At 31.7% G+C, this 27,905-nt stretch overlaps 1 protein-coding gene across 1 annotated transcript; it reads right to left on the bottom strand.

Annotated features, from left to right (window-relative positions):
• Window positions 1-2: 2 nt before the first annotated feature.
• LOC129225592 (2',5'-phosphodiesterase 12-like) lies at window positions 3-27,905 on the bottom strand. The gene is made up of 7 exons (XM_054860047.1): window positions 26,912-27,905; window positions 22,563-22,702; window positions 16,779-16,941; window positions 15,261-15,393; window positions 14,191-14,346; window positions 7,920-8,040; window positions 3-281 (listed from the first exon to the last, which is right to left on the bottom strand). Exons 1-7 carry the CDS (start codon window positions 27,727-27,729, stop codon window positions 22-24), a joined length of 1,791 nt encoding a protein of 596 aa, XP_054716022.1. The 5' UTR covers window positions 27,730-27,905; the 3' UTR covers window positions 3-21.

The following is a 27,905-nucleotide window of genomic DNA, read 5'->3' as shown; positions in this document are numbered from 1 at the left end:
AAGAACTGTACAAAAAGATGTTTATTTCCATGCTAATGTACATACTAAAGCTAAATGATCAGATGGGAAAACTATACTTGGCAAAGCTTTATGTTCAGTCACCTGAGCATGAGTTGGGAAAGGCACAACTTCACAAAGAGACAAGCAAGTTTTATCATAAAATATATAATCAAGACAGCCAACAAAGCCTTCAGTATAATTTGTATATGTCGGGGTTCCACAGGCACTTGCTAGAAGCAAGGTATGAGACAACTCTGGTCCAGTCACCACTTCCTCGGGATCTGTAAAAAATGTAAATATTATTTATAAAAATAAAATTTTTACAGTTCCTGGCCAAGTTACAGATGCATCGCAATTTTTATGCAATTACATGTTTAATGCTCAGTCTAGCTTAGTTCTGTTTTATCCCCAATTGTTGTCGTTTTTACGATGTTTATGCATTTGACCAATTCAATCATGAATGCATTTAGGGAACAACGAATTGAAGAAAATACAATCTTCCTGCATTGTAAAAAGCTGGAAATAAGATGTGAATTTCACAAAATGGCTCAATTGATGAATAGCAGAAATCCGACAAATTTTTTTGAAGTTTTAAAGAAAAATATACCAGTTTTGTTTACCATGACATGTACTTTCAAAAACTTTCTTCAATTTGTTTCTTTAAGTTGCATTGTGATTGACTTGTATGTGTGTGTTGCAATGCCATATCAGTAGGAAATAGAACATGTAAAAACAAAAAATGTATTGCATCAAATAATTAAGCCAGGGACTGCATATTTATATTAAATGCCGTTTCTTTCATTTCATAAAAAATAAACTTGAATATTTTATTACTTGAATTTATTACTGTATTCTTGATTTTTCAGTATAAATTTTAACTTACATTCTGTCATTTATCAAGAATAATCAACAAAAGTTTGAAACTGTAATCTATTTCTTGTTAGGAAGTATAAACTGTATGAAACAAAACTTTTAAAACTCCCCATAAATATAATAGCCAAAATCTCCGAGTATCACTCTAACAGCACCAGCAATGAAGTTATTTTTAAAATGAATTAATTTACAATTGAGAATGTGTATTGAATTTTGCATATATTTTTATGAGAAAATAGCTGTTATTCTTGCTTTTTTTTTCTAACTGCTGCCAATTTTTTGGCACCAAAAAGAGTTATTGTACTTTGACCTCGCTGATTTTGCCAGAAAGGAACAATTGCTTAAAGTTATGAGACTGGAAATTTCAGCGATCAAAATATTCCCAAACAGGCAGTTGCTTCACTCAAATGAAGATGTAATTTTCACCCCGTCATACCTTGAGGGGTGATTTTCTAGTAAGTTTATAATAATCAACTTACAACAATAATCAATGGCTAGGAACAAATGAAAGCACTATAAAACTTACTTCCATATTAATTTGCATTTTCTTAAGCAACCTTAATCATTTTAAATCAATAAACGGTATACATTCAGAATAGAGGGAAGAATTTTACAGCAAATTACTGTTTAATACCATGTCTTTAAAAGCCATGTAAAAAGTTCAACAAAGTGACATTTCTAATATTCCAAGGGTCTTGAAAAAAATAGTCATAACAAAATAAGGCTAAATGTTTTTTAGTTTTACTACATTGCTTCGATTTTTTGAATTTTTTTAAGATAAAATTGTTGTACTTTCAGCAACATTTTATGTGTCATTTCAAATTACCCTTCACTGCACAAATCATGCAAGTAAAAATAAATTGACAAATCTTAAAATTGCCACTCTCCCAGGGTTGGTATTTTGTCACTTTGTTGTAAAAAATCTGGGACAGCAGAAAAAAATTGGACAAAATGAAAATCCACTGATTTTCCATTCTATTATTATAATGATATAATATAATTACTTTATAATTTGATCTGATTATTTATTAAAAAATTCTTTCAAGTTAATCATTCATAGGAATCATAATAATTGTTTTCTAATCATTGTCTAATAAAAATTGCAATAAAATGTGACTTTTCTGAAACAATTATTAGGCAATTTTCTTTCATTCAGCAAAATGAAAGATATAATTTTTTCTTAACAAATCATGTTAAAAGAAAAGTGAAATTTGGGAAAACAGCATTGCATTTTTGTATAGTCTCAGGGTTCATACCCTTTAGGCAGAAAAAAATTCAAGCACTTTTCAAGTACTTTTCAAGGTAAAAAATTTTGTTTTCAAGGCAATATCATAAATTTGTACTAAAAATATTGTATGCAGATTTCATTTACTACAAACACATAGAAATAAGGCAATAATACAAAAAAGTATAGGAAAACAAAATTGTTTTTTCTACAACAAGAGACGCTTTGATAAAAGATCTACTGCGTTGAAAGTCTTTCTGAAAATGTTTGAAAAGTTTGGTCATAAAGAGAAGCAGATACCAAGAGGTTTAATTTTGAGTTTTTTCAAAGGTTGCAGCAGTCAGAGGTTTGTATATTTTCTAGAATCAGCAAATTAATACTTAAAAAAAAAAACCTTTCATAAGTGCTTTTAACTTTTATGGGAAGAAACTAAAATTCCCAAGTTCAATGGCATTGCCAGAGAGGAGTTTTTGAAGTCACTCCCCCCCCCCCCCCCCGGGTTCAACATTTATTTCCAATATCTATACAGTGGTTTATTACAATATAAGAGCGGTTAGGACAAAAACACTACCCAGAAAGTTATTTCAGTTTGCACTATTAAGTTCTAAAAATATTAGGTTTGCAAATCATTTATAAGTATGCAAATCAATTATTCGTATGTATTTATTAGCTGTTCAGCCAATAAGGCATTCAACTGTCCTCGAGTAACTTTAAAAATTAGGAAGTAAGAAAAGTTTATGAAAGTCCACAGTCCAGTCTCTACACCTCAAAATATACAAAAGCAGCTTAAGCAGTGATAAATACTCTGAATGCAAACTTGAGCCTATTCAGCTTTCATTGATTAACTTGCAATAGACAATAAATGTGCAAGTTCAGATTTATAGAGCCATATTTCGAAATTGAAAAGATTCAAAAGAAGTTGACATGTATGATGACAAAAGTAATTTTATTTTGGGAAAAAATGGGTTATTGTTGAAATTAGAATTTAAATTTAGAAAGGCAATAATATTCAGGTGTAATTGTGATTTGTGAGTTCATAAAAAATTACCTGAAAGTTTCAAAGAGCAAAATGGGGCGGGGGGGGGGGAATAATTTTTAAAACTAAGACCCCTATTACTTGAATATACATATGTACAACAATAACTTTTGCTATGCATACAATTCATAAAATAGTATATTAAGTCAAAATATTCTGCATAGCCATGCCCAGTGCCTGTTGATAACCAGCAACAGGCACTGGGCCTAGCTAGGCTGGTACTGGTCAATTTATTAGATCCAAATGAAGATGAAAGACCCTCCTTAAGCTATCTACCCCTTTGCTGATTAAAGCCTCTTTCAGTAAGCTCCAAGTACCCACAACCTTAATAAAGTAGTAATTTTGAACATTTGAGGAAAAGGGGAAAATTGGAGATATAAGGAGGTAAAAGCATAAAAACGAACACTACTGGATTTCAAGTGAATAATCATAACACAACCACCGCTGTTATACACCTTATTTATTTTAGCAGACATAAAAAAATGATGTACTTATAAATAAAATTATATAAATCAACTTTATATTTAAAATACAAACTTTAAGTTAATTTGTTAGGTGCTCAACTGCTGAAATTTAAATTTTTTTTTAAAAAAATCTGTTATGACCAAAAATTAGGTAAAGATAATCATTCAAAATTGCAAAAATAAATAAGCAAATAATTAAACAAGACCAAGGTAATAAATTCTTTAACTCTTTAGTTATTAAAATAAAAAAATAAAATAAGCTAATCGATGTAGCAGTGTCAAAATAACTACTAATTGCCAAAAATATAAAAATATTTACAAAATGCAAAAGGATTGAAATCTCAAACAAGGGAAGCAAATTTTCGCGAATTAAGTTTAATGTTGTCATGTTTCCCATAAAATAAACTTATATTTTACTGAAATTAAACATAAAATATGCTAATCTACGGTAGCAAATATGAAAATAACATCCGATTAGTGAATATATTTAAATATTTGCAAGATGCAAAAAGATTGAAATTTCAAACACGAGAAGCAATTTTTCGCAAAGTCTGAGTTCGTTCGACGTGGCATGTTTCCCATGAAATAAATTTATTTGTTTTTCATTAAAATTAAATAAAAAATATACTAATCTAAGGTAGCATATGCGAAACTAACATTTAATTAGCCAAAATATTTAAATATTTGCAGGATGCAAAAAGATTGAAATTTCAAACACAAGAGCAATTTTCCGCGAAACCCGAGTAAGTTCAATGTTGTCATGGTTTCCAAATTGATTTCTTTGTTAATTAATGAAATTAAACAAAAAATAAACTAATCTAAGGTACCATATGTCAAAATATCTTTCGGTTGTAAAAAACATCAAAATATTTACAAGATGCAAAAGGATTGAAATCCCAAACACGGAAGCAATTTTTCGCGATGTAGCATACTGAACACATGGTCAGAAAATTGCATTGGTGAAATACTTTTTTAAAACTTCTAAGCACAATTCGTTGATTTTTGAGAGAATTTAAGCACTAAGAAAATTTTTCAAGGTTTTAAAACTTTTTCAAGGTTTTCAAGCACTTGAAAATGAACTTTCTTTTTTCAAGCACTTTTCAAGGTTTTTCAAGGGCGTACGAACCCTGAGTCTGCTTTGTTTAGTCAAATGTTCAGGACATTTAAAAAATGCTTTAGGAACGAGTAACAAATGTTGAAAGATTGCCACAGGGCGGGGGGGGGGGGGGTGACACTTGTTTCAGGGTTACAAGGACTTACCCCTTTTATGTGTGATGGAGGAAGTTTATGGATAAAAGACACGAAATCATTCAATTATTGCTTGTTGCTCTTAGTTGAATTTTTTTTTTATCCATTACCTATTCTCATTGTGTTGATAAAAAAAGTTTGTTGTTATCCAGAAACATCTGTAATTATTTTTACAAATTCTGTGCTACATTAATGTTATCCTTTACATCTGTGTGAAAGTCAAGATTGTAAAATCAGGGAAACTTTGAAGGTCAATCAAGGAATATCAGAGAACTTTATTTCCCAAATTTAGTTACGAATGAATTTAAAGTCGACAAATTAAAAAAGTATTGCTGCTGAATTAAGCTGACAACTTTTAAATTCAAAATTTGTATGTCAAAAGTTTTACTGGGCGGCACTTTTCGCTTGCCATCTCAAGTTTTCTTTTTTTATGAAGCAAATTGTATTCTGACACATTTTGAAAATTAATAAGCATTTGCATTATTGACTTTTATGAACTGTTTGATTTAAAGATCATAAATAAAAGATTTCAAAAAAAATCATACATATCTGGAAGCATCAATATACTACATCAAGTTTCAGTTTAATACTAATTAAGATATTAAACAAAAAGTGACAATATAGCATAGACAACTCAGCTTTAAATTTATTTTAATGTCACAAAAAACCTTTTTAGAGAAAAAAAAAACCAGCTGGGAGGCTTGAGAACTTATTTATATTTTAATGATGATTCTATGTATGAACTCCTATTTTCAATGCTGACAAAGTGGGATTTAAAAGAATTATAATCTGTTTGCCATTTTATTCAACTTAATATTAAAATTTAAAAAAATGTATACATACACCTTTTTTTAAATGAGAATTTCAAAGGGCATCCAATTCATACTTTTTATATGCAAACTAGTATATGACCTTATTTTTTAAGTAAGCGTTTTACATTAACAGGGTTTGTACTCAATTTCAGAAATAAAATGAAGGAGTTTTGAAGAAGTAAAGTGACATTTTGAAGGAGCACTAATGGGCTCTCCTTAAATGATTGATGTCACTTTTTTTTTCAACATATTTGACCTGCTCCCCTTTTTTCACAAAGTGTCACACTTCATGTAACTCATCCTCTTGTCACATGCCATATTTTTATAAACATATTGTTATACTAGTCTGATGTCATTTTGTCACTCGCTCTCTTCCCCTTGTCACAATTTCATGAACCTGTCTCCCCTTCAAGGCATGACATCACTTGTGGGGAAACCCTTTTTACAATGTTATAACTGCAATTTTTAAACATTTTTTTTTTTTTTTTTTGCACAATCACTAAATATAGTTCATCTACTTATGTATTTTTAAATATTTAAATAATAATTAGCCAAACTGGCTTTCGCTGCTGAGAGTGTGGTGGAGGGAAAAGCAATAAATCATAAAACTTGAAAAAAATACTTCACTTATGAAATGTCTTAGCCATCTAATAATATTCCCACCTTCAACTTTTATGACTTCTATGACCAATTTGTAAAGCACATCTTGATGAAAAAAATAAATACAGTCAATTCGTGATAGCTCGAAGTTCGATGGATGAACACATGTTGGATCTGATTTCAACTGCAGAAGTAAGAACTTAAGCTATCTCGTGAGCTTAGATGCATTTCTGAATTGTCATTTGCACTACTTTCTAGAAAATTTGTAGCCAACAACAAAATGGTGGGTGATATTTTTTATAAGGTGATTGAATGGAGTTACTTCATCAACAGTGATGTACCTGATAAAAGCTTCAATGAATACTTAAAATGCTGTAAAAAAATATATGCTAGTTTTATTTAGCATTAAGAAATTTAGGGGTTAGTTAATGATTCTCTTTTTTGAGACCCTTCACATGTTAAGTAAGGCAATATACAGTCAATTCGTGACAACTCGAATATTGCTATCTATAACTCGAAGTTTTTATCAAGCTCTGACCCTTTTGTCTGTAATTCCATGCTAATTATTCTCAGTATCTCGAAGTTAACTTCATTTAACTCGAAATCTTATCCAAGATGACTCAAAATTTATTTCGAAAGAATGAAAAAAAAGAAAGAAAGAAACAAGTGACTATGATAGAAAAATTACTTCACCTTCACTTGCAATTTCCTGCACAATAGACATCTAAAGTGAGAAGAGCACCTGTTGAGCCTATGTGCAATAAAAGAGTTAACCGTGTAGAAATGAGTTAGCTTGTTTTCTTTTGATGTACTGTACTGTTTACATTTTGACATGTTGCTGGACTATTGAATTTCCTTTTAAACTGTCAAGTTGTCAAGTCAACTGATTGTACCTTTATTCAAAGGCTGACCTAAGTTAAGATATATTCCCCTTCATTCTTTAGTTCAATCATTTGCTGATACGTTCCTGAGAGACAGAGTGAGTTTTCTTTATTATTAAAGATGCCTAAGCAAGTACTCTGTCAATGATATTAAAAGAAAAATAGAAACTTTTGAAGCGGCAAAATTCATCATTCCGAATCTGAAAAGAATTGAGATGTGCACCTTTCTTGAAGTAGAATCAGCTCTATTAAAGTGGCTCCAGCAGTATTCAAATCAAAACCATACTTTTTATTTTTTTTCTCTCAATATTTTTGCTTAAACTGTGAATATTGTGCTTAAAAACTTTAAAATTCTGTAATTGTGTCTGTTATATGTATATATTAATTAAAATTCGATGGTTTTTAATATTAAAATGTCGAAAATCGAATTTAGCGGTAAGCCGAACTTCCGATAAATCAAAAGTTTTTCGTCGGTCCCTTTAGATTTGAGTTATCGCGAATTGACTGTATACGAAATTATTACATTAAAATCGCTCTTATACCTTCGTCCTTGTGATGAAGTTAAGTTGTCAATTGAAGTATTTTTAGTTACTGTCATAGAGGAAGATTATGTAGTGTTGAACTAAAAAAGAAGGAGTTTGAAAGGCCCTTCAAAAAAATTTCCAAATTGAAGGAGTTTTGAAGGAGCGTAGTAATCCTGATTAAAAGAATGCAGGAGTTTTTATAGCATAAAATTCAAATAAATCTCGTGAAAAATCTATGATAATAAAAAAAACTTACTACTTTTCCAATCAGCACATTCTTCAGATAAACTGCCTTTTGTCATCAATTCATATACACCAAATTCAGGACAGCTATTGAAGTCACCCATTAATACTACACTCACTGAAGATGAATAGTCCTGAAATAATAACAATTCTTTAGTTCAGTTGTTCCTCGATGCATAATAAGATAGCATAGCAACAGTTTTAAATATTCTAAAACAAATTCCAATTTCTTAGCAGCGTGGTACTATTTAACTTCATACTTTTAAGAATTTATTTGCTAACATCTTTATATAATTTTAAAATTTAATCACCTCTTAAATATCCAAGTTAATGCTTTACATGTAATGAAATTTCAACCAAAAAAAATGCTGTCTTTCAATGTTTAATTTTTTTAAAAATGAAGCATTTGATTTTGTTCATTCATTTTTGTTAATTGTAGACATATTAAATTAAGACAGAGCAGCTTTAAAAGTTTTAAGGCATTGTGCAAACTTTGATGCATTTATATTGCGAGATAATATGAAAATTATTTTCTCTAAAATTAAAGAAAGAAAATTTATATTTAATTAAAATGGTTGAATTATTTTATTTCAGCAGTGAAAAATAAAATACATCTCCATTCAAAAAAAAAGAAGAAATTTGACAGGCTTATTTTGCTATTTTCAAAGAATTTTTAAATTATAATTTTATGAAAAAAAAAATCTTAGAATACATACAAGAACATGTTTTTGTGATATTTCTATGAGTCATTATAGTGAAAATAAAGTTTGGTTTCACAACAATAAACATAATATCTTCGGCATTTTCTGAAAGTAACTACTATAAATAATGAAGATAAAGCAAAATAAATTAATTTCTCTCTCCTTTCCTCTGAAAAGGATTTTCGTATCTAAGGTATGGAAACATAATAGAAAGTTTATTATATATATATTAGGGTGGTCCTTATTTTTGAAGTTGCAGATATTTTACGCGACGCCCTTCAATTTGTTCCATTATACAAATAAATGATCCCTGCAAAATTTTAAGCCAATCCGTGAATATTAACACATGCCCCTAGGGCCCCCTTTTTTGAGTTTCGAAGAAAAAATTGCGGATTTTCTAATTTTTATGTAAAAATAATTCTAACATTTTATATTTAAAGTAATTTTGAACCACAATAGGTGCTGCTACTTCCAGACCGACCATTCTCTCACCTTCATTCTGTAAAATTTAACATGTTACAGAGGGTACATGTACAGCAATGACCTTGGGTCAAGCGTACCGCTCTTCTACGCTAGTTCGAACCAAGCAGCAGGGGAACGATTCTTCCCACCAAGATGGACCCAAGAGATTCTATAGGCCATTAATGAATAACCTAGGCCATGAATGACAGCAACAAATTGTCTCTTCATGGCTTTGGGGGTGTTGATTTACGAATTTCCCTGTGTATGTAATAGGTGTGGCAAATAGAATCGCAAGGTTTCAATGCTATAAATACAAGTAATTGCAATTATATTTTAATTCGCTGTTCTTTAGTTATAAACATACCTAAATGCTTATACAATTTTTATTTTTAAGCTATAAATTTCGAAAAATCCTCGATTAATCCAAACATAAAAATATCAGGGTTGGCAAAAACCCGGGTTTTTTTAAAAAAGCCCATGGACCCAGGGTTTTTTTGGTTTTTTTAAATAAAACCCAAAAAAAAACCAACTAAAGTTGGGTTTTTTAAAAGAAATGTGGGTTTTTTTGTCTTTTTTTAGGGAAAATGTGGGGTACTTGTAGCATATTGTAGCGTAATGGACAAAGTGCAAAAATTGTCTTCGGGTAAAAAAAGCTGGAAAACTAGTTAAAATTCAGCGTTTTCTGAAGAAAAGTATCAAAGACAAAAAACCCAAGAATGGTGAAGTTTCAGATTTTTTAATTTTCATTATTACCAACAGTTAAGGCAAAGTTATTTCTCAAGTGATAAAATCTATTGTTTGTTTTAATTACTACATTTTTTTTTGCATTTTACTTTATTGTATTTCATTTTGTTATGCAAAACTACAGTAGAACCTCAAGTGGTTTAAATCCCTTTTTACTGAATTCCAGCTTAATCAAGACATTTCTTTGAATTTTATGTTGCCTGTTTTTCTGTTTCTGTGTACAGAGTAAGAAATATTAAACTTTTTCGTAAGATAATGAAAATACTGTACCTGTTCTGTTTTCTGTCGACCGTTTGAAAAATCTGTTTATTTCTAAAAAATATACCTCGTGTTTATTCGAGATTTGAGACATGTTGGTTTGCAGAAAATAATTCACATGAAAGCCTTTTAACTAGATTAGTTTCCTCTGTACAATCTACAAATATTGAGAAAATCAGACATGACAGGACTTGGTCAATATAATTTGAGTTATTTATTAACCAGTTAAAGAAAAAAGTTAAATACATTTATTTAAAATCTTTGAAGTATTTTTTTAATGCCCTTAAGAGTTAAGAAATACTATTAAAGTTCAAAATTCATTTTTTACGTTCATTGTCTGTGGTGAAGAACAAATAAAAAAGAAGTTTAAATTGTGAAAGTATTGAAATTAGTTAATTTTTTTAAAACTTCTCAGAAAAATTTAAAAAACCCAAAAGTGGGTTAAATAATGGGTTTTTTTTAAATGGGTTTTTTCAAAAAAACCCATTGGGTCCAACCCAATTGGGTCCAATTCGGCCAACCCTGAAAAATATACTGTATTTTCCATTGCTAAAATATAAGTTTTAAAAAAATATCCAGATCAGGACAATGTGGAAATCTATACTTTAAATTAATTTTCTTCTACTTCAGTACATAGTCCTTTATTATCATTAAATTCTTGCGATTCACAAGATTTAGAAACCGAAATGGATATCTATCCTAAACTGTTGAACTTTTGTTTTCTACAGCTGATCTATCTCAATGCAAAAACGCTTGACAACTATTGATATCTGCTCGCCTTTCATCACTGTTAGACAAGTGCCATATTAGGGATAAAGATGTTGTTCATTTATTTACAGCCTATATAGATGCAGTAAATTTGAATCCAAATGACCTAGTGATCAATGGTACATTCCTTAAGAGAGCAAGAGAAAATCTTCGAGAGGTAAAATTAAATTTCATGAATTTAAATTTAGATTTTGTAGTTATTCACTGGGATACAAAGCTACATCTAGAAGGAACTGAAAAAAGAACTCCGACAGGATTACCGTGATAGCTTCAGGTCCTAATATTGAACAGTTACTCGGAATTCCTTAGATATTTCTTCAGTTGTATATGATATCTTAGGTGATAGCTCTTTATTGCTAACTGTTCTAGCTGTAGTGTTTGATACAATGACTTGCTATACCAACCGTATAAATTGCGCATGCAATTTTTTAGAGCAAAAACTGAACAGTGATATATTACATTTGGATTGCCATCATCATGCACTTGAAATCGTACTGCAGAGAAGAAGAAAAGAAGTTTTTGCCTTTCTTAATTCTAGATCAGATATTCAATTATTTAAGCGCTTCAAAATTTTGTGGAAAGATCTCCATCATTCAGAACTTATAACATTTCAATCAAGTACACATACAACTCAAATTCTAAAAGACGAAGTTGATGACCTATTATTTATTGTCCGTAAAAAGCGGAATTGAGAAAGATTACAGATAATTCTCATAACTTGTAATAATATTTCCTAGTGAATTTCCTCCTACAGGGATATGTTTTCGGCAACCTGGAGCTTATCTCTGAGCCACATAGGTGGCAAAAGGAATTTTTGTTTGAAAATTTTTACATTTAGGAAACAATTTAAATTGACCTTACATGAAAAAAAAAGCCCTTCAAAGCTGTTTTACAATTAAATACTGTATGAAGATATGGTTTTTCGCAGCAACCCAATCGAAGCTCCTTTGAATAATTTAATATGTCTGAAAAACTAGCAGCGTACAAAATGACGACAAACATGCAGCAGAAGCAGTGATTGGAAAATTTATAAATCACTTATGGTATTTAGCTGATAAACTAGTAGCTTTGTTCGTATTGGATGAAGGAATTAACTTTGAAGATAGGAAAACACTAGTCCAAAAAATGCTTGTGATAAGGAAGGCGTATCTGATGACTGTTTAACAAATTTCAGATAACTGTAGATGATTTAAAATACTTTCTTGGTAAAGATCTTCCTCTTCATAGAATCAATTACGAGTCAATAAAATTGTTTGATAAGTTACAAATACTAAAAAAAATTTTCTATTTGATCCTGATTCACAGCAAAATGAAGGAAACTCTTTAAATGGAAGAAAGATAGGTAAAATACTGAAAATTGAGAATGATACAACTGAAAGAGGAGCACAATTAATCGAAGAATTTCGCAACTAATTTACCGAATATGAGTCACAAAAACAATTTATTTTACAGACCGTCCAAGACTATCGGAAAAAAATACACACTATCGAGATACATTGAGAAAAGCGTACGATTAAGGAAAGTTTCTAAAGCATTATTTCATTCTTATTCAACGTAAAATCTTTAGATGATATAAAGTAATTAAAAGTTTAATTTAAATGCTACCTCACTGTAAGAATATTTTGCAAACCTAGGAGAAACGATGCACTGGGTCTGAAGTAAAAACTGGAAGAATTGAGGAGAAAATTATCAAAAGTGTTAAAGTTCAACGGCCTAGGGGCACGTGTTATTATTGACCGATCGAGTTCAAATTTTGCACACGTTACTTTTTATTATAGTGTCACAAAACTAGGGGGCGTCACTTCTTGAATTCCGAAATTTTTTTGTCCCATATAAATAAGGACCACCCTAATATATATATATATATATATATAAACTTTTTTTCTAATATTCAAATATGAATACTATGTTCTTTCATTATAAATATACATTTGACTTCTCTTGTGAATGAAAACAACATTTAAAGAACAAAACTACCTATAATTATTGTTTTGAAATGTTCTTAGTTTCAACTCAAATACACATACTTCAATTTTTCATGAATGTTTTGTTGAAGCAATACTAACTTTATTTTCCTTTCTTCTGTTTAAAAATATGCTCATGCCATAGCCAGTACAAATATCAGGGTTCGAAAATATCATGATATTTTCGAAAATATCCGATAGTTTGATATATATTGGATATTTTGATATATATCTGATGCTTTCAATCAGCACAAACTAGCCTTCAAAATAATAAATACATCTTCAAATCTCACTTTATTTTCTTATATTATTACAATATTTGTTAATAAAATACAATAAACAATAATAACATAATGCATAAAAATATATTATAATATACAATATAACTTAAAATAAAAGTTTCTTTTATTATTTACATCTAATATTTCAGTTTACATTTTAATCAACTTTAATGGTGTTAATTTAGCATTAGCTGTTTTACTCATTTTTCTTTTGCTAGCTACTTTTACAGTTATATGATTCAGAAATAAAACATATGCATTAGTCGGTGCGAAGTCATAATACATTTTCTTTAGATCTGACCAACATTTAATATTTAATTAGGCACCTTTGATGCGAATTAAAATTATTACATTACTCATAATTTTATGAATATAAAATACAAGTAAAAAAGGAATATTGTATTACTTTGTTATATTAATAATGTATTAATGCATCATAAAAATATAGTACATAACTTTTTGGTTATTTTTAATAATGAATGAGCAATATTACTGTGATTAATATAATTTTTATATTAAAGATACGGTAGTTGAAAAAATAAATATCGAAAATATCAAAATATCATGATATTTTCAAAATAAATATCGGATATATATCGAATTATATGTATCAGCGAACCCTGAAAATATACACTCATTTTCCAGAACTATTCTTCACACCCATGTATTAGTATAGTGCCTTAAAAATTCCTCCTTGTTTTCATTTTAAAAAATGGCCTGGATATAGTGGTAATAAAATAAAATGTAGCGACTAAGTTGAGTGCTCACAAACCAGACTAAAAAGTTTAATTTTCCCGCGGAATAAGGAGAGAGAATTCAAATAGATAAAAATGATCAAGTAAGGATAAATCCTTAGGGCAAAATCCAATATAAGTAAGGAAGGTGAAATACTAACTAAGAAAAAGGCAGAACTAAATAAATTAATAATTATCAACAGGATCTTTTGGATTTATATCAAAAATTGGTTTAAATCAATGTGTGTGTGATTTTTTTAAACAATCACTTTATTTAAATCATTGACACTATTCATCTAACAATTGTAAAGATTTATAAAGTTTAAAAACAAATAGTTTTTAATCAATAGAATTATTGCAAATCATACTCACTTGCTTTTGATATTTATGACGCATGTGCTCTAGATAAGATACACAACATGCAGCTTGCATAAGTCTGATATTGTCCGATTCTGGATGAAAATAAAGATGAGTATTTCCCACTAAAAGTCGTCTACCTGGAACTTCTAAGCTTTCTAATAGTACCATCTGTTAAAAAAAATATTTGTTCTATTATTTCCATAGTCTGAAATAAATTTCCAATAATGAGACATGAAAAAAATTTGATTTATATAGATATATTTATAAAATTTTTCTACCGCCATATGAGGCAGTGAGAAGCAAAGGGATGTAAGTGGATATTTTCAAGTTTTGAGTCAAACCATTCAAAGATAAGGTCCTAGGTAGGCTTTCATTGAAAAGTTTGTCTAAATCATGCTGTATAATAGCCCCAACCAGGGCTACTAGTATTATATCTTGCCCCAAGACATGAGAGATCCACCTACCATCTGTACCGGTTATCTCCAGATTTTTAATTTTCAGGGGCTAATCCAGGATTTTTATCTTACTACCTATTTTTGTGAATATATTTAAAGTTTTGCCACTTAAATCCCTCTTCTCACTGCCTCACACACACACATATCCAAAAAAATCTCAAAAATACATTTGAACAATATTAATTTTCAGCTAAATCCTATTTGAGACTTTTTTTAATCCGTGATAATAGAGGCTAGTAAACACAATGTGCAGTACAAAACTTTGGAAAACCTATGCATGCGCTATGATCCCACATTAATGTTTTTACACCAACCGAAACACATTTCAATATGACTTAAAGATATTATGTATAAGATTTATAAAAAAAAAGGAAAATATATATATAATTTTCTTTAACTTTTAACCATTTTGATTTTTAATTTGAAAATGAGTCCACTAAACTAACTGAACAAGTAGGCTAGGCATATATATTCACAGTTAACACCCGATTATCTGCTACCTCAATAATATATAGTTGAATTTTAAGTAGAATACTGATTTACATTCAATTAAATTTTTAACAGAAAATCTGGAACTTAATAAAAAATATTACTAGGTTTTTTTAAATCTTTTTTAATGACACTTACTTGCAATGATGTAGTTCGACTGAAAAACCTTGCAGCAAATTTTTCATTCTCTAATATCTTGGAATGTAAACTCTGTAATACAGGCACTGTTTTTACTGCTTCACTTAATATTATACTACTGTTGTCAAGGACTCTGAAAATAAATGTTTCAAATTCAGTAAAAGCAATACACAGGACTTAATACTTTCAGAAAATGCATCACTTACATGAATGACTTATCGTTCATTTTCTTTCCCTCTTCAAAAAAAGGGGGTAAATAAAATAAAAAAAAAACATAAATTGATTTGAATTTTGACGTCTTGAATTGAAACTATGTTTTTCGCAATCACGAGTGTGTGTGTTTATGTGTTTGGGGGGGGGGGGGTATGTGAATGTCTGTGTGCAGGTATGAGCATGTGGGTAGTTGTGTGTATGAGCGTTTGTGTGTGAGGGGGGAATGTAGGCATATGTGTTTGTGTCTGTGTGCAGGCATGAGGTGGGTAGTTGTGTGTAGGTGTGTGTGTATGCGTAGATGTCTGTATGTATGCATGTATGTGATTGTGTGTAGGCATATGTATGTGTTTGTGTGTGTATGTACGTGCGTGGGTGTATGTCTGTGTGTAAGTGTAGAATATTGATGCAACCTGGAGACTGTTTTCGCTAGAGGAGCAGCATCATGAGGCGGCCGGTCGATGGTGATGCTGCAGAGGGTGCTGGCGGGAAAATAAAATGATAGGACCTCAAAACAGTCAAATGAAAGCAATAAGCAATCGTGATTGCTCAAAAAAAAAACCCAATCAAGATTGGCATTTTGGATATCCAAAAATAGGTTTTGGACAGTGCATGGGGTTTTTACGGTCCAAGACTATGTTTAATTTACAGCTCAAACCTCAAAATATGAAACAGTATAACTTTGATTTAACCATTTCCTCAATTTAATAATGGGTCACACCAACACTGGTCCCGATTTGACTGCATTGAATGTCTATGCTCCTCTATTCAACAATAAATTTTTTAAGTCCCTTGACAATCTATTAAATAAATCTGTCTAAGTTGAAATTTAATTTCTAACTGCTTCACACTTATTAAATATCTCCTAATATTTTTACTATAGATGTAAAAAATAATTTTGCCAAATATTAAATATTAGTCCATTTAGAACAAGCTGAAGCAGAATATTTGGCCTACCTCTTATCCAAATATTTAGCGATAAAATATCAAAATTCATTACAATAGGGAGCATTAAAAAAGTACTTTGATATTGAAAACAAATCATTAGTAATTTTTTTATTACTTATAATATTTTCCACGTCCACAAGATAATTTTGAGATAATGTCGTTCATGATTTCACAATAAATTTTTGCTTATATAACAATGGGTGATATTCTTTAGAAAAATATTGGATTATTTCTTTTTTGTGTATTACATTAAAAACCCATGTACATTTGTACATGAATTGATGACTATAAAAATAATGTAGAGTCTTGATTAAACTTATTTAGGCTCAATGATTTTACAAAACTATTAAATATACCTACTTAAACTTATTAGTTCGATAAAAGCATGCTAAGCCTTCAGCAACTTGACCACCTTTTAAGTCTAGTACTCCTTTCAAACCATGGGGCTCCGTCACAGGACATAAATCATCATGGAAGACTTTACGATCAACTTCTTGCAAACAAATAAGGTCTCCATTATATCCTATAGAAAGAATATACATTTTTAGTTCAATATAAGTATCAGATTAGAGACAAAAAAGCTAACACATAATAGGTATACATAAATTTGTGTGTTCTTTCTCAGGATTTTGAAATCAACAAACCCCTTTCTATTTTGAAAGCAAAACACTATTTTCAGTAATCTTTACTAGTAATAAAGCTGAAAGTCTGTATGTCTGAATCTCTGAATGTCTGTTATGCGCATAGCGCATAGACTGTTTGGCTGATTTCCATGAAATTAGGCACAAAATTAGTTTTTAGCATAGGGATGAGCACCTCGAAGCGGTTTTTCAAAAAATTGGATTTTGTTCTTTTTATATTCCAATTTTAAGCCCATTTTACCAAGCAAATTATCATAACATGGACGAGCAAATTACCATAACATAGGCTAGCAAATTACCATAACATGGGCGAGCAAATTGACGAGAAATTCATCATCATGGGTGCAAGACCTTCTGTCTCGACGAAGTTTCCGAGACAGAGGACGGGATGGAAAGAAATTCGATGAATTTCTTTCAGTTTTTACGAAAAGAAGAAAAATTGGGTGTTTGAAAATATGCTTTATAATCATTAAACCATTTCACAACCACAAATTTATATTGAAAATCTCTTGATTTTATGGGCTTGTTTTGTTTGCCACGTGCTTTTGGAGGAGTGGCTTTTAAACTTGCGTCGTTTAACTTTCATTAGGTAGCTCTGTTTGTTACTGCCAGCCACTGCACTGGAGACTGGAGTTGCTTGCTATTTTCGCAGATTTTTTGAATTAATCTCCTCTATTTGTGGTTGTCTTTGTTCAAAAGATTGTTAGTCTTTTCGATCGTCATTTCACATTTTCTTATCCATTTGCAATTTTTTTTCTTCTGAATTTTACATGCATAAATGAAAATCATGTGCGCTGTTAAATGTCTCAAGTTGAATCTGAATCATTGTTTGAGAATTGAGAATGATTGCTGATGGGATGGACTGTTTACACTAACGTTATGACTATGCGCGTCTAGATATAGCAAAGTGCGTTCACATACCGGGAACTATCAAGGACTTAGAAGATTCAATAAAAATGAATTCTGGAAAGGATCGGAAAACCCCAAGCTGGTTTGAAACACTAATGGGCAACTGTTCATGCATTCTTGATATGCTACTGTTAAATATCTACCAAAACTTGATGAAACACTGAAAATGTCTTTCAATCTAATCATCGCTAGATTGGAAATGGGGGGGGGGGGCATAAAGGAAACGAGAAAAACAAGGGCAGTACAGGCTCGTAAAATCCCGAAATCTATTCTAATCCGAAAGATGTTTGTAACTGAAGTCGTAAAACATTTAGGCTGTCTTTGGTGATGTCAGTGTGAGGGGGGGGGGGGGCTCTTGTTAGGAGAAATTGTCAAACTGGAGTCTTGGAAGTGCGATTTTAGACCCTTTTTTCATGAACGTTGGAGGTGGGGTTCGGGGGTTCCCTTTCAACACCCCTCCCCCAAAAAATTTTCAAAACTGCAGTATTCTGAACTGTTTTAGGCAATCTTTGGGAGACCTAAGAAGAGGGAATTCAAAGGCTTTCTCTCTGTAAATTTAAAAAATTTAAAAAAATTTTAAATTCTTAAAATTATAAGGCTTTCTTTGGTAATGAAAAGGGGTAGAGGTGGTTTCAGTTCAGTTCCTTTAAAAATTTATGAAACTGAAGTCACAAAACCACAAATTTAAATCAAATTTAGTGAACAAAGGGGAAGGAATTTGGGGGGGGGAGGGGTGCTCTCCCTCGAGAATTTTTCTAAGTTGAAGTATGAAATGCTATTTTAGATATCTTTGAGTGAGTTAAGATTTAGGGAATTTGAGGGTCTCTCTCTCCAAACAGTCGAAATTGAAGTCTTAAAACTGTTGGTTGTCTTTGGCGATGTGGGGAGAGGAGGCGGGTTGCTCTTTCAGCAAAAAAATTGATCTTAAAGATAAACTTTCACTGTCTGTGGTGAATAGAAGGGCAGGGGGTGGGATTCCGCCGCCCCTCTCTAAAAACTTCCATTTCTGAAGTTTAAGAACTCTGTTTTTGGCTATGTTTGGATGATTTAAGGTGGGAGTGAGTCAGAAACTTTTCCGAAATTGAAGTCGTATAACTTTTAGACTCATTAGTCATGTATATAGGCAAAGGGAGACATGGCAAAGAAAACTGTGTTCTGTTGCGACTTTCAGTTGTGTTGGTGAGCTTTTTGCACAGGGGAAGAGGCTCCCTTGTAGCCTTGAAATAGCTATATGCTGTATTTTTTTCAAACTTTGTGCTTTATTTACGTTGGTTTTTCATTTAATTCATAACCAAGCTTTGCTTTGATTCACGAGTCGAACTGCACCATGCTGTGGACACTGGCTGGCGAGATAAATTGACTTTATCTACCAATTTGTTGGCACTCTCAGCTTCAATGACATGAAATCTGCCTCCAGCTTAGTTAATCACTATTCCAGCAATGCCTCCAAAATACTAAATGCCTATCACATTTGCTTCTAAAGGTGATCCTCCGCCGGTACACAAACAACGCTACCTGGCGTTGCTATGACGATGGATCCAAACAATTCAAATCAAATTGTTAATTGGTTAATTTTAAAACTTAAATTTAGAAGTTAACCAATTGTGTTCTCTGCTTTTAATTTCTAATGCTTTTGACCTTCAATAGATGGCAGTAGCAAGAAGACTGAAATTGTGCTAACATGGATCATTTTGCTCTATGTTAAAAGCGAGAAAGGTATAGGCATTAAGTATTTAGGAGGAATTGATTCCAGACTGATGAATTCTAACAAGAATAGAGCTGCAGTCTCTGGATATGATAGCCGGGCTGTCTGGTACATTGCAAGTAGTTCTGACTTAGCCCTGGATTAGGGACGGTAACTTACTGCTAAACATTCAATACTACAGAAACAATTACGGAACTAATTATTTCTGTAGTTTCTGCAGTTACAATTTACAGAATAATTAAAATTGTTTAAAGTCTTCAATTTAGGCACACACACACACATATCTTAACGCTATATTATATATTCAATCTGTATTTTATCACAACTCAGGACATCAACCGTGTGATATTGTAAAATATCGTTTTGACCTTAAGTTTGTATGATGTCGAATTTTTCAATTCGCAATTCAAACAACTATAGGAAGTGCTGCAGTCTCAGGCTGATGGCTGCACAAAGAGGTAAAACAAAGGTCCACCCACTTACATTAGATATAATGCAGGATCTAAGGGGGAGCAAACCAGGGAATTTTTTCTTTCTGCTTGCTACCCAATATGAAAATTAAGGATAGAAGTTGCACGTTTTTTCTCCAGCTCAGAAAGAACATATAGCTCAGAAGAATAAAGTATGATTTAGAGCTTCAAAAAAAAATTTTTTTTTAATGGAGAGAATATTTGTAGAAACTTATCTAAATAGACAAAAAATCTCAGTTACTAAATTTTTCTCTTTGGCTGTTCAAAGCTATAAAATTTAATTTCGTATTTGAGCTATTAATTGGTACAATAAATGTTCATTTTAAACCTCTATAAAAGTTAATACATATGCAGGTACATTTTAACAAATAAGTTAAAAATGAAGTATGTCTTGAATATTTCAAAACTTGTGTGTGCAATTGAAAAAACTAATTAAAATGAATAGATCAATTTTAGACTCAAAAAAATTATTTACCAAAAATTATTAGTTGTTTACCAGTGTTCATTTTCAAGATTATTATTGCACCAAAAATAAAATGAAGATTGAATTCAGAAATAGATTTTTTTCACTAGAACATTTGTTTAATCTTTTGTCAACTCAATTGAAAGAGAAAAAAAAATTACTCTAAAACATGCATGGACGTACTATATAACAGAAAATTCTTATTGTTAACATATTTTGAGGAGACAAGAAAGTTGAAATAGCTTTCTTTATTGAAATTTTCTTAAAATGAGCACTGAATTTGCTCAAAAATCAATCACTCTTCACTATCAGATCGCCTACTGCAGTACTGTTCCATTACCAGCATGTTGGTCTTCTTTGTCTAGAAGGCAATACCTGCTTCCATTTCAATTGTTAAGTTACTTAATTTTGACAGTGAGTAATGGAATAACATACAAAAATAATAAGATCTTCTTTTCCCCCTTGCTGAAGAAAATCTTCAAACTTGTCTTGAAAATAATGCTGCAAATGTTTACGGACGTTTAAATTGAAAACAAATGCCTTAGCTATTAAAATTAAGAAATTTTTTTTCAAAATGACTAAATTTATTAATACAGTATCACTTTGATTTAATGATACCAGATTTCCTCAATTTAATGATATACAGGGTCCATTATGAAAGTAATGAGCATAATGTTATTGTGACGCGACGATAGATGGCAGCACGGTAAAACCGGCTGGGAAATGTGGTGTGGGATATGCCCTTTCAATGCATCCAGTCGTCAGTTGCTTTTGAGCAGTGTGAGCGGAGATAAGTGCCTCCGCTTGAAGTATGTTTTCAACTTTTGTAACATAATGCAATGGAGCGTTCGCTTCAACAATGATACGCCATAAAGTTTTGCGTGAGGTTTGGAAAAAATGCAACCGAAACATTCCAGATGCTGCAAGAAGCCTTCAAGGACGATTGCATTTCAAGATCAGTCTGGGAAGTGGCACAAGGCGTTCAAAGAGAGCCAGGAGGAGGTCGCCGACGAACCCCGTTATGGATGTCCCCCCCCCCCGGTGATCCCACACCACCTTACAGTCCCTACTTAGCTTCATGCGACTTCTTTTTGTTTCCGCGACTCAAGAGAGAGAGAGAGAGAAGAAAGGAAAACATTGGGGAACCTTGGGAAACATCCAACACCATGTTACAACGTTCCTGAGAGGCATCCCTTGGAAGAGTTTCAGGGTCGTTCAGGCGTAGCAAACACGTCTCCGCAAGTGTATTGATGCAGGAGGAATGTATTTTGAATATTGAACATTTGTACAAATTACGATCAATAAATATATTTTGCCAGTAAATGCTTATTACTTTCATAATGGATCCTGTATTTCACTGGTCTGGGTTAGACTGTATTAAATGTCTATGCTACTTGATTTAACGATAACTTTTTCTTTGTCCCTTTACAATCATTAAATTGAGGTTATATTGTATTTGTTTTCTCATGGTGGTAAACTTCCAGAACAGTTATTGCTCTTAGGCTTAAAAGATTATTAAGTAGGTAAGAGCTGTGAAATTCTTAGTTTAACCTATATAATTTTTTTTTTATGATTTTAAAATAGTTGATAGTCTAATAAAGTAATTCATGACTCAATAACTCAAGGTTGTTTTCATTGTTTTATATTTTTCAGTTCTAAGATACAGCACACAGCTCACAGTTAGTTTATTTAAGGCCTGAAATCCATAATTAACCCTTTTTCCTAAGTTGTGCAGATTTTTGACCCTCCTAATTCATAAATTTGTTGTTGTTTTTATTTTTTCATTTTAAGATACAGCTTACAGCTTTTTTCATTCTGGTCTGAAATATGCACAATTCTAAAAGCCGCACAACCATTTCTCTCAAGTTGAGCTGATTTTTGATCTTCCACTGTAATGTATTATATGTTATACTTCACATCTAGAAAAAACATTTGAAATAAAAAATTGTGAAATACCTGTTAATTCTTTTATATATAATTGCTTTCGATAATCCAAGGCTAAGGCTTCTTCAGGGCAATATGGAAACAAATCATTTCTTGCAGTATCCGAATCTGCATATAAATCAGCCAAAATGTTATAAGATACACATCGTAATCTGAAAAAAATTAAAAGAGAACATGTAGTGACAAACTTTTTTCCGTAAAAATGAATTAAACAACTTTGACAGACCGGTTCTCTAAGTCCGGGGTGTGCACCGGGGGGGACACCTGCTGGCCCAGGCCTGAGCCTGAAGGGGGCCCAATATTTTTAAAACTAGGGGTGAAATATAGGAGTAAACAATATGGAGGGAAACCCGAAAAAGGTCACCTATGACGGGCACCAAAATTTCTGTGCACGTCCCTTCTCCAAGTGGTGAATTCCAGCTAACATGAAACCAAGAGGTCAGAAAATCAATTTAAACAAATCCCTAAGAGTTATATATCATTGGAAAGCTTATAACCCCTAGAACAAGAATGTAGTGTTGCTTTTTTCTCATATTAGGTTTGTTTAGTAGAGGAAGAGATGGTAAAATGTCTATTTTTTGTGTTTTTGAGCAAGTAAAATAATCATTTTTGTACCTTATTAGTAATGCAAACTATTATTCTAAATTTAAATGGAGTAAATTTAATATTGATATAAAAACTATAAAAGTAAATGAAAACCATGTTTGGGCTTGTTTTGAACATAAATAGTCTAATTAGTGGCATAATTACAACATCATTTATTATATGTAACGTCCGTTACAAAAAGGTAAATAAATTCCCCTCATATTGTGAAAAATTTTTTAAAAAGTTTTGTTCTTAATTATTTTCTTTATTTTTAGGTTAAAGAAACTATAATTCCCAACATTTATATGATTATAATGAAAACCATGCAGAAACAGGCATGTAACGGACGTTACACAAGTTTGTAACGGACGTTACAACTTGAATGTAACATCCGTTACACATTTTTAAATGCAATTATAAAAATGTATTCAACACATCAAACAATTCATAAAGTCCATGGTTGCCAACATATAGCCAGGGTTAGACTGGGACCTGAAAAAGGCACATGCCAATGGGGGGGGGGGGGGGGTATAGACAATCATTTTCAGGGAGCGAATGGCTAATGACAAATTAACATAAAAAGATATATATAAAATTGAATTATGCCTAATTTTTTCAAATCGTGATTAAAGGGGTTGTAATTACAAGTGTTTCAAGGAAAAAGAATGGGGAAAAAAAGAATTTTTACCAGCATTTTGGTTCTACTCAAATTGTTCACCGATTGATTCATTTGTGGACTCAAGAACTATTTTTAACAATCATTTAGATCCTCAATGGTACTTTTTTTCCTTGTAAGAAAACATGCAATATCAAGATGACATCTCTTTTTACCAGTTTTCGTATCAAATGTGATGAAATAAGCAGAGAGAAAGAGCATTACAAAGATTAAAATTGTAAATACAGTTTGAAGATAAACAGTGACGTACTCAATATTTGATTAAGCGGTTTAATTTTCTTTCATAAATAGGGTGCTAAGGGGCTCTAAGCCTTAGCTAAATTTTGCAAAATTTTATTTCTCTAAACAGCTTGCGATGATCTTAGATGATATTAGGCGGGGGAAGAGAATTTCGGAGGCTCTTATCCAGAATTTTTTTTAAACTGAAGTAGGTCTTTTAAATCATGATGATTGGCCATCTTTGGTAATGTCAAGGAGATGGATTCGTGATCTCTTCCTCAAGCATTTCTTGATATTGAAACAACAAAAACAAGATTTTAGACTATTTTAAATATGATGCCATGGAAAGGGAGATGTGAGAGCTCTCCCCAATCATATTTTTAGAATTGAAGCTCTAAAAACGCAATTGTAGGGACCATCTTTGAGGTAGGAAAAGGAGAACGTTCAAAATTCTCTCTCCCTGGAAATGTTTTTACATTGAAATTCTGACCAATTTTAGACTATTGTTTTTTGTAATGTTGGTTGTCAATGCTTAAAAACTCTGGTGACAGGGCTTGAACAGTAGTGAAACTTAGTACTACCCATGAATCTAGTCACATTGGTTCAAGTTTGAAGGTTAGGAGATTGTTCAGTCCCTTCAAAGATGGAGAAACTCAAAACTACTGACCAGCAGAGACAGATTAAGAGGGGGTCCATGTCCCCCTCCCTCGAAACCTTATGAGCTTTGGAATTTTTTTCGGAGAGGAAAAAATATATTTAAAAAAATGACGAAAACTAAAAAAAAAAAAAATAGTGAATCTTATCAGATATGTTTTACTTTAAATAAATTTAACTCCTAGGCAAGGCAGAATTATTTCCTTTCCCTTGAAACAGAAAAATTTATCTTTATTTTTAAAATGTTCACACATTTTTTCATGATATCAATTTACAGGCTCATTCAATTTAACTTCTGACCTAACGGATGTAGTAACTCGGGCCATGCATGGGGGTTAGATCAATGGTGCACATTGTGACACTGATTTTTTTAGAGGAGGGTATTAATTATCTATTTTGGTTTGGGCTCTCTTGGGAGGATGGACACCTGTGAGAATTGAGGTAATTTGAGAATGCCCCTCCCCCAAATGATCCGGCTAAATCCGCCACTGTCTGCCAGACATCTGAATCATTTATATTATAAGAATTATATTAATAACAGTTGTTTTTAACGGTGAGATCTATCCTGGCCAAGTGCAAGAAATAATTGAGGGTACAAACCGGGAACTTTTCTACACTGTTCTGAAAAGAACTTCAAATGAGCATGAAAAAACAGATGCAGAATGGTACAATGTAAATCATATTTTCTAGAAGAATCAGCGCTCCAGTGAGGCTAGTTTCAGCTCAAGGGTTATTTTCATTTAATGTGAATAAAATGCAAATATGTTTTTAAATTCATGAAATGTAAACATTCTTTTTAGTGAAGTAAATGTCACAAAAATATCATTGCGCGCAAAAGTGTTTGTCGAAGGTTTTTTTTTTTTTTTAATATTATAACTAAGTTATAGGTTTAACTTTTTACAATTATTGTATGAAATGATTGACTATGACTTTGTGATTTTATTATATGGTCTATAGTAAGTTAAGGTAGCACCTTTCAACTATTAATTTATCATTCAGTACATGCATATAACATGTCCGTGTCATACAGTGTAACATCCGTTACAGCCCGTAACGTCCGTTACAGCCATTTTAAAAAATTTTATCACAAAAGAGAATAACTGAATTTTAATACCAAGGTATTAATAAATTAGACACTTGTTTTGTGATGTTAAATCAAAAAAATTTGACAAAATTTACATAGTAGATTCACAGACTTTTTAATCTGATCATGCCATAGCACAAATGATGTTCCATTTTATGTAACGTCCATTACAGTTAAATATTATTTATTTTTTGCAGCTTAAATACAAAAATAAATTTTGAAGCCTGGTCAAAGTAATCTTCAGTCTTAGTTTTATCAAGAAAAAATAACTTGCTCCTATTTGGAAGCATTTATACGCATCTCATAATCTTTTTATAATTGATTTTGTGTGTGAATGTAACGTCTGTTACAACGGAATTCACCAAGTATGCGATGATGCTTGTTAGATTGTTATAATTTATTGTGTGCTCCCTGCAGGGATTGTATATTAAATCAAATAAAAGGCAAATGCTTGGTGCACTAATAGTTCAGCTCTATCATAGTTTAAAACTATTATTTGTGTGAATATAAAACTTATTAAAACTCTTCAAATTTGATCCCAGGGCCGGATTTGGAATTGTAGAGGTCCCGGGGCAACGAAGGAGTGGAGGCCCCTAATCAGCGTTCGAAAAGATCATCATATTTTCGAAAATATCCGATACTTTGATATATATCCGAATATTTTGATATATCTGTATATATCCGATATTTTCGACCCATGAAAGTTGGGATATTTTGTAAAAAATTTATTGTGGGGGCCTTTTGTTGTGGAGGCCCCGGGGCAGTTGCCCCGCCTGCCCTCCCCTAAATCCGACCCTGTTTGATCCGAATAAACCAAATCTGAGTTTCAACCAAACATATTTTTATATTTCATGGCAATATTGGTGAGAATTTTAATCTTTCTTTAAAAAAACGATTTGCTTATGCAATTTACTGTTGATAAACTTGAAAGGGGCAAGGATCGAGAGATGCTAGAAAAAAGGGCAGGTGCCTCAAAGCGAACTTAATTTGTGCCTGAGTCGACCCCTGGTAATGTTTCTAATTTCCCCCCAAGGTGAAAAATAATTAACTCTCAAAGCCAATTGATGTACCAAAAGTAGATAATGGATAAATAGATTTCATTGAATAAACAAAATGTCACAAAAATAAAAAGGAAAATCTAACCTTCCACTTCTTGTTACACTATTTGTATGTTGAAATCTATCTTCAAAAGGACACTTTCCTGGACCAGCAGAAACTGCATTTTGTGCTATCGTCTCTATTTTTATCCCAACTTTATCTTCTTTCTTTGGTATGCAGCTAATACGAAGCTTATAGCCCACATCAGAATCTTTCACAGCATAGAAAAACCCGTCGGCTAGTTTCACCCAGAATTCACCTTTACTCTTATCAGCAGGCTCTAGAGAGACATCTCTTTCAACCTTAGTTGTCAGTCTATACCATCTAAATATCGAATCATCAACCGAACAGAATTCCAAAGAAACTTTGGGATAAACGAGAAAACCAGACATAATGCATTTAGGAAGACTGAGGTGAGTAACTTCTGGTGCATTTTCGGAAATTTCATAAACTATGTCATTTATTTTTACCTGAACACCTGAAATCCAAGCATCAGTGTTTTTCAATTCTTCCTTTAAAATTTCGCCGTCTTTTGTTAAGGTTATGTTTATAGGACTAACTTGAACATCCTCAGCATCAATATTTTTCTTTTTCTTCTTCTTTGTCAGTTTCTGCAGAACATGACCATGAATTTTATTTTTTATTCTCATTAATGCAGACTCCAATTTTTCCTCTTTAGGTCGCATAAAAGTAAAATTGCGGTCAGGAATTTCTGAGTCGCCATAAAAAAATGTAATTTTCAACGTATTGTCCTGATCAATGTGCCTTACATAAACCAAAGGCATTGCAGACATTTTTCGGTAATTTGTAAGGATTGGCCGAATGAATGAAAATTTCAATAAATACTTAGATGCTTGGAGCATAATTCAGTCATCTCAATCGCTTAAGTAAACACCACGACTGTACTTTGCTGTAAGACAAACGGTAGCATTTTTAATTAACTACAGCTTGTTTTAAATGCAGTTTATCCTAAGAGATAAGAATGTGCAAAAAATTTTTTAAATCTAATTGATATTGATAATAATGCTCAAAATCTAAA

The sequence above is a fragment of the Uloborus diversus genome, chromosome 7 (assembly GCF_026930045.1).
Source record: "Uloborus diversus isolate 005 chromosome 7, Udiv.v.3.1, whole genome shotgun sequence".
NCBI classification, from domain to species: Eukaryota; Metazoa; Arthropoda; class Arachnida; order Araneae; family Uloboridae; genus Uloborus; species Uloborus diversus.
Note: the sequence above shows the minus strand (reverse complement) of the source record. Positions and strands in the feature narration are given on the sequence as shown.

Coding starts and splice junctions, on each gene's coding strand:
- LOC129225592 (XM_054860047.1), bottom strand. CDS start 27,729: ATGCTCCAAGCATCTAAGTATTTATTGAAATTTTCATTCATTCGGCCA. Junction 22,703..26,911: donor AGTGTAACAAGAAGTGGAAG/GTTAGATTTTCC, acceptor AATTTTTTTCAG/ATTACGATGTGTATCTTATA. Junction 15,394..16,778: donor TATCGAACTAATAAGTTTAA/GTAGGTATATTT, acceptor ATTTATTTTCAG/AGTCCTTGACAACAGTAGTA.